The sequence below is a fragment of the Mercenaria mercenaria genome, unplaced genomic scaffold (genome assembly GCF_021730395.1).
Source record: "Mercenaria mercenaria strain notata unplaced genomic scaffold, MADL_Memer_1 contig_3559, whole genome shotgun sequence".
Taxonomy (NCBI): Eukaryota; Metazoa; Mollusca; class Bivalvia; order Venerida; family Veneridae; genus Mercenaria; species Mercenaria mercenaria.
Window position 1 is genome coordinate 56,882 of NW_026461709.1, and position 8,069 is coordinate 64,950.

At 34.9% G+C, this 8,069-nt stretch overlaps 1 protein-coding gene across 1 annotated transcript in view; it reads right to left on the minus strand.

The window, feature by feature from the left end:
• LOC128553177 (uncharacterized) overlaps window positions 1–6,800 on the minus strand; it is a gene marked incomplete at its 3' end in the record, with an annotated part of 60,790 nt that extends 53,990 nt beyond the window's left edge. The window contains exon 1 of the mRNA XM_053534297.1: window positions 6,158–6,800. Coding sequence (XP_053390272.1) covers window positions 6,158–6,686 — 529 coding nt within the window. The remainder of the gene's footprint in view (window positions 1–6,157) is intronic.
• Between the last annotated feature and the right edge of the window lie 1,269 nt (window positions 6,801–8,069).

The window sequence follows — 8,069 nt, forward strand, 5'->3', positions numbered from 1 at the left end:
TTGAACTCGTGACCTAGTTGCTTACATCACATGCCACATATTTGAAACTGACCTAAGTATTATCAAAATAGACATTCTGAGCAACTTTCATGAAGATAGTATTATAAAGGTGGCCTCCCAAATGCTTACAAGTGTTTCTTTGATTTAAACGGGTGACCTACCTTTTGACCTCACATATCCTTGTTTCCAATTTTGACTAGGGATCATCAGCATAAACATTTTGACAGAGTTTTAAGAGGATGTGGTCATAAATGCGGCCTATGGAGTGTTTTTACAAGCTTTTTCTTTCATTTGAGCGAGTGACCTAGTTGTTTAATCTATTTCACTTCGACGTGGAATTATCAAGGTGAACACTCTGACCAACATTCATGAAGATATGTTAGAAATGTGGCCTATACATTGTTAACAAGCTTTTCCATTCATTGAAGCTGGTGACATAGTGTTTGACCACATATAACCCAGATTCAAACTTAGCCTATTAATCATCAGTTTCATACAATTGGGTCACAAGTAGAGTGTTAAATTGGCAATTGTTGACTGCCGACGGATGACGCAAGACAGACGACGGACAATGACAGGTAACAAAAGCTTACTTTTAGCACTTCGAAAGAAATAACCACAGGTTCTTATAGTGGAGCAGGATATCGCATAAATACTTCAGTTGATGATACAAGCATCAAATTTACAGGACAGTAACTTCATGGCATGCGCTTTAACATTAGATCAAGGGCCACTTAAAATAATGTCGTTTTCAAGATGGCCGCTGCGAAAACAAAATGGCCGCTATTTTGTATTTACTTTTCAGTACTTTATTTGATGCAAGCATGTAATACATTAAAACGATAGCATTTTTATGCCCCCAGCATCTACAGATGCCGAAGACATATAGTGATTGTCATGTCCGTCCGTTCGTACGTCCGTCCGTTCGTCCACATGAGGTTAACCAAATGGGACCGTTTCGTCTTGCATCAATACCCTTACTAGAATGATTTGATACTAATACAGATGTAACCTGTGAGCATTCTCCATCTTCAAACATTACCTGACCTCAGTTTGACCTTGACCTTGACCTCAGTTTGGACTTAGTTTGCTTTATATGGGTCATCTCTTGGTTAACCAAATGGGACAGTTTCGTCTAGCATCAATACCCCTTACAAGAATGAATTGATACAAATACAGATGTAAACTGTGACCATTCCTCATCTTCAAACATCACCTGACCTCAGTTTGACCTTGACCTCGTTTTGGACTTAGGTGCAAAATCTACCGATAAGGATGCCACTGCGGGTATCAAGCGTTTATTGAACGTAGCTCCTTGGTTTTATTTATACAATTTCGTTTCAGTTTAGAACAGAATACCAATCTGTAGTATTCATATTCCTTTAATTTGTAATCAATTTTGTATGGCTAAGAATCTCAATGCTTAAGTTTTTATAACTTGCAGTTTTGTTTTTTAACAATGGTAAAATCTGGAGTACACCAACCAATATAAGTTTTATATACATTACACTCAGATTACATTCAGTGCAATAAATTAACATCGTTAGAAAATGCGTCTTATAAACCACGAGGGGATAAAGAAATCGGACAGCGTGAGCACTCGCACAGTCAATAGCAACATTTTCTTATAAGTCAAACCTTAAGAAACTATTTCTATTGATTTACTATACCCATAAAATTATACACATCGGAAATCGTGTTCTAGCCGAAACAAAAAAAAAAATATGCATATACTGCATTTAGTCATTTTCTTAACAGTTGCAACATCAAATTGCCGTGCATAACAGACCTAAGTGGTGGCACTTGCAATTTCCAGCACAGGAAGTCCTTTTGCAGTCACACCTTTGAAGGACCTGGAAGCATTCAGATTTAACCGACAATTCCATCCGATAAGGGATCCACACATTGTTCTGCTTCAGCCATTCCCAGTTTGACGGAGGCGGCAGTTGCTGCATGGTAACAGCTGTTTTACCTCAGACATGGCCTGCCTGAAAAATTGCTTGCTTGATGAATTGTTTCAGAGCACCTTTTGTTGGTGGAATCGCATTATACGCTCTTTGTTTCCGGGCAAACAAATCAAGTCGAGCTGCATCCATCTTGCACGTCTTGCCTGATCGAGCATACAGTATAACTAATTTTTTTTTCTAATGTACTAGTATCCACTTCCTACTCAATTATTATGTATTTGACAACACTGAGACTATGAAATACTTTGAACTATAGCTTCCATTACTGCCATGCAGATTTCTTGCCCTTGTCGACAAATGCAAAAATAGTTTCGCAACGGGTAAAAGCAAGAAACAATGGCAATGCCTCTGAGTGAGGACCAAGTAAGCAAGCCACATCAGTACACTGCCAGAGCAAGAAATAACTAATAATTGTAATTGTTCGGTTTCCTGTCAATGAGGCATGCTTTGCATTAACAAATATACGATTATCGGCTTCTTCGTGATTACATGGAGCAAGCCCATTTCTGTATATATATAAATTGCAAACAATATCGGCAGCTTTTGTTGCTATGATCATTTTATTGGTTTGCACAGTTATCATTACACCCCGAGATATCTAGGTGCTATTCTGGATTCCAATCCGTCCGTCCGTATACGGAATTTGTCTGCGCTATTTCTCAGCAATTATTTGCCAGTTTTCAATCAAACCTTGTAATTATTATCAGAACAAAGCCAAGTTGCGCATGTTGATTTTTTTCACTTAGTTATGGCCCTTTATTTTTCTTTCTTTATATGTACATGGAAAACTTTTGTCCGCGCTATTTCTCGGTCATCATATGCAAGACTTTTATCAAACCTTGTAATTATTATTCGTACGAAGTCAAGTTGTACATGTGCAAAGCATGTTCCATTTGAAATATTTTTCACATAATTATAGCCCTTTATTATTTTTGTCTATATATGTATATGGGAAAAATGTCCGCGCTACTTATCAGTCATTGTATGCCAGACTTTTATCCACCTTGTTATTACTATTATCATTGGTACCAAGTGTAGTGTTATGCATGTGCAAAACACGTTCCATTAGAATGAGTTTTGACTAAGTTGTTGCCCTTTATTTGTCTCAAATACGAACAGAGTTACATTCATTTTTTACATACTTTATTTGTTAAGTATTACTAGTTGATGACCCTTGGTGATCTAATAAAATAAAGAAGTGGAAACCCACAGGTCTCCAAACACGACATAAACGAAAATGTTGTAGGTTTGATTTGATTTGTGGTTATGGAGCCTTCATATCACAGAAAATGCCAAAAGACAAGATTAAAAAAGCAGATTACATGGTCCTTTGTCCATGACCTTGACCTTCTGACTTGATTTCTTCTTTTTTTGTTAAGATATTGCCATAAAATTCGAACCACTTGTACAGTTTTGAACAAACATTTCAAAACTGATTTTCAGTGACCTTGATCTTGACCTACTTTCTTCTTTTTAAGGTACAACAGTGAAGTATTGAGATCTTATACAGTTTTGCCCACCATTTTTGTGCATCTTTGTACACTTTCTCCCTGTACAATATACAAAGCAATGTATCATATTTTCAATAACCCTGTTACTCTGACAATAAGCTGATATCTGGGGGTATTTATCACCATTAGTGATACGTCTTGTTTTATCCTCACGAAAACTCAATAGTTTAGTTTTGTTTTCAACGCATCTAAGAAAGCTATTCCATAGTTTAGGAGGTCTTCTATTCAACTCTTTTCAACATTATCAAGAGTTTGAAATAGGACATAAACAAAGCACAGACACTTAAACACTTAAACTTACAATGATATATTCAAATTTGGTCTCTGTTAATACAAAGTATGTACTATTTTAATTTGAAGGCCAAGGAACTATCCTTTTTCCGCCTTCAATATATATTTTAACATTTTGCTGTATGGGATACGACTTGTTTTTTTTTTTTTGTTACATATACGTATTGAAGTTGTCACTGGACCCCATGCTGAGTAACATGACATTATGAACTAATATCAGTGTGCCCTTGTAGTGCTTGTAGTTCATTCTATAGAATCATTACACATATCATTTAATTAAAGATTTTGTTTCAGCTGATTAGCAATGGTTCAGTATTGTCATGATTTGATACTGTTTCTCAGTGAAACAAAGCAAGAAATGAAGGTAGAACAGAGAACAGATTGAAAAGAAGAGACGTCCATATAAACCATATTAGCTTATTTCAGGCCAGTATCATAATAATATGCTTTCAGGTTTATCTGGGACCAGGATCTAATCAATAGTCGATGGTTATAGCACTGAAAGTAGGAGACTCATACTTGGCCGTGATAAGAACGTTATCTAAAAGTCTGGCGGCCATTTTAAAGATGGCAGCCTTCTTAAATGGGTCGATATTTGGAAAAGGCAACATTAAAAATAAAAGTATCTGCTTATGGGAACAAATTGATAGGAAAAAAACATGTTACAGCCATACAAATATGATATTTTAGGAACTTACAGATCCTGATTATATGAAAAATGCCTCAATTCTGGCAGCCATTTTGAAATTTGGAGGCCATCTTGAAAATGGATGATTTTTAAATGGCCCTCGATCATTTTTGAATCTGGGTCATATGATGAACATTTAGTGTAAATTTCATACTTGTATCATCAAGTGAAGTATTTCCTTAGATTTTCACACTAAGCTGCTCCACTATTAATCCTTAAGAAAAAAATAGAAAATTAATCCTTAAACATTTGAGCTTTATAACATGAAAAGTATGCAGACGATACAAACACAAGAATATTCATGTTTTATCTGCATTTTAAAGTACGAAAAAAAGTCAATACAAGAACAGATATATTTTAAGGTAAAGAAAACAAACGTCTTCAATAATAAACACAGATTCTAAATAAAAAATAAATTAATACAATATTATATAAATACATTTAGAACAGAAATGTATTTTGAACATAATGAAGGTAAACCTGTTCAATAAAATACTCCTCTAATTCTTTCTGTGGACGGAGTCTGACAAGGGAAGACTCGTTTCGCAATAAAAAGCAGAAGTTATCATTTGGATTGTTGATTGATTGAATTTATATATTGGTACTAATTTTTGTGCTTGTGAATTGCTTTGATTCTGTTTGGCCAAACTGTAAAATAGTGTATGATTGTAATTGTTTGTACAAAGTTCTTAAGATTAACAGACAAGTAAAAACGTCAAAGTAAGCAAGCACAGTGGGAACAAACGGGTATTTCTATGTAGTATTACATAACTAAACTAAAAGCAGTGCAGAAAATATCAAGCCGATCATAATAAATGATTTGCTTTGTGTAAAGGTAGATTGCAAGGTAATAAAAAGGTGATTAAAAGAGTATGCTAAGATAAATATTCACTTTCTGAAGAATCAAATATTAATATACTACCTCCTTGTCAAGACCGAATTACATACATAGTTACCCGCAAAAATTGTAACAGCGTTTTTTCTAAAAGAAGAGAAGCGAATTATACATTTAGAATAAAAATCACAATAGCTAAATGCATTCAAAATAAACCCATACCCAAACTATTTAGAAATTCTTCTGTAAGCGCAAGATTAGGTGTTGGACAATAGTGTGCTTTGATCAGTAGGTAGAGTTGTCTTGTAGTTGTCTTGTAGAATTTTAAAGATCATATTAACGTTTTTAAGGGAACTAATGACAGTGGGGCTTTACTGGTAGGAAAACTATTAAGCGCCTTTTGACAAAACATCTCATCGAAAAGATTCTGTAAATGATAATCTAAAGCAGTTGACTTTAAGCTTAAAAGTAAGCATTAATCCAGGTCGAGATATTTAGTTCACATGCTTTTAAATTGTTTTTATTGATACTTATTTCTAAAACTGCTGCATGATTGCAAAAAGATTATGATTTATCGTATCTAAGGTAAATATTCCAAAGCAAAATGAACTAACTATTATTTCTTATTCATTGGCTGAAAATTGGTCTTCCTGGTTTTCCATTAAATAGGTTACAACTATACACGAATCTTGCTATCCTCCGTCGCACCAGTACGGGCCTCTAAGTTGGGCAGTGGACTTTCAAGTACATCTCTGAAATCTTAAGAGTTTGGATCAGAATTCAAATCCCGAACTATTCTAATGACGACCAAGCGTGTTTCCACAAGACCCAATGTTAATCTTAAAATGATATTTAAATTACTGACCTTTAATGGGACTTTCAAAATCCAACACTTCTAATATTCCTTCCCGCTGATAGTATTGTAGGACATGCCGCGCTTTGGAATTCAGACTTCGATCTTGGTGTATTGTGAATTTATCAACTCCGAGAAAGCGATGAATTTCAAACCACTCTACAATTGATTTTGGGTTAACTGTACCATACAACAAGTCGTTACACATAGCAACGCTATTGTCTTGTTCATATGGGCTTAGTACAGTGGCTGAGATGTAGTGATGTTCATTTTCAGAACATGGTCTATGTTTAGTTGTCAACGACACGCCTGTGATATCTATATGTCGATCATGTAGTAAACATTCAATACGCATTACTTGAATATCAGTTCCGCCTCGTCGATTCAAATTCATTACGTCTTGTGTAGTTATCTTCTCTGATGAACGTATGCAACACCTGAATTCTTGAGCGATCAAACTTTTATTTTGCCAAGCAAGTATGATAAGCGTTGTGTTGTTATCAACAGTTCGTCCAAGATAATGTTCTGAATTTAATTCCATGTCAATGAATGCAGAATACAAGAATGTACCAAGTGTTGAAAGTTCAGTATAAAACTTTTTATTCTGCGTTATGGTAGGAATTGACCAGTTTGGTTGTGTTTGTTGTGATTTCAAGTTTTGATGTACCTTCAATAAAATCACATATTGTTATTGATGAAGAAAACGATCCTTGGCCATATCTTAAAAGTGTCCTATCTACCAAGTTGGTGTTTTCAGGAAAAATGGGCTGAAACATTCAGCTAATCATTTCTTTTTTTCAAAGCTTATTAAGCATATAATTTGAAAACCTGAATGGATTGATGATAAGATTGTTTTAGCTTCCTTAATAATGCTTTCTAAAGAGATATATTTTAGAAATTAAACAATTAACATACATATAGCAAAACGAAATTGTAAGATATTACTCTTAAAGTGTATTTATAGAGATAGAGAGACTGACAACAAAATATTACTTGACTTGATACAACAATTAGACGAGGTTAACGTAAGTAGCATAGATCGAGAAAATGGTATACATTTCCTTTCTATACCGTATATAATAATTGTTTGAAATTAAGGATTCAAAATACGGTCCCGTCTTATCAAGATACTTACGAGAATATTTCTCGTATCTTTCTCGTAAGTCTCTCGCAACGTTCTCATAAGTCTGACAGGTGTCTTATGAAAATCATCGTAACTACGATATCGTAAGTTTCTACATAAAATCCTCGTAAAGTTACGAGAGGGTCAGGGGTCTCGTAAATATTTACGATATCTTAAATAAAATGGCGGCATCCGTGTGAGCTACCACGACGAAACTTTCTGTCGAAAATACTGCAGATTGTTCAGCAGTAAAACTTGATTTTCCGTGTACATGTTGCACAACAGTGGATGAACTATGTCATCGATCATACAAAAGCACGCGCTTTGGGTCAGTGCGACACGAAGCGGAAGCGAGTGTAAAGGAAATATTGAGCACATAAATTATGTTTATCTTCGCTGTTTCCTGTGTTGACAGATCAATTGGAGGGGCATGCTGGTAATAATTATTGTAGAAATATTCGGTTATTTAGGTATAATTTTATTAGTGTCGATATTGCAGACATTCATCATCAACGGTTATTTGGGGCCTATTTACTTCGTATCACTATCAGTGTTTTTTATCATCTATATAATAAAAGTAACTGAATGTGCATGAGACTTGATTTTAACATAAAAAATAAATTAAATAGGCATCAATGATCTATATTCAATACGCACAAATGCCTGCAATCGAAGGGTATGTTTGACAGTATTGCAACTGTAACAGTCTCAGGAAAAATGTGCAGCCTCGACCGGGTTTCAAACCTCGGACCTTCGGCTTACCATGCCAAAGCTCTACCAATTGAGCTACCAAGGCCACCC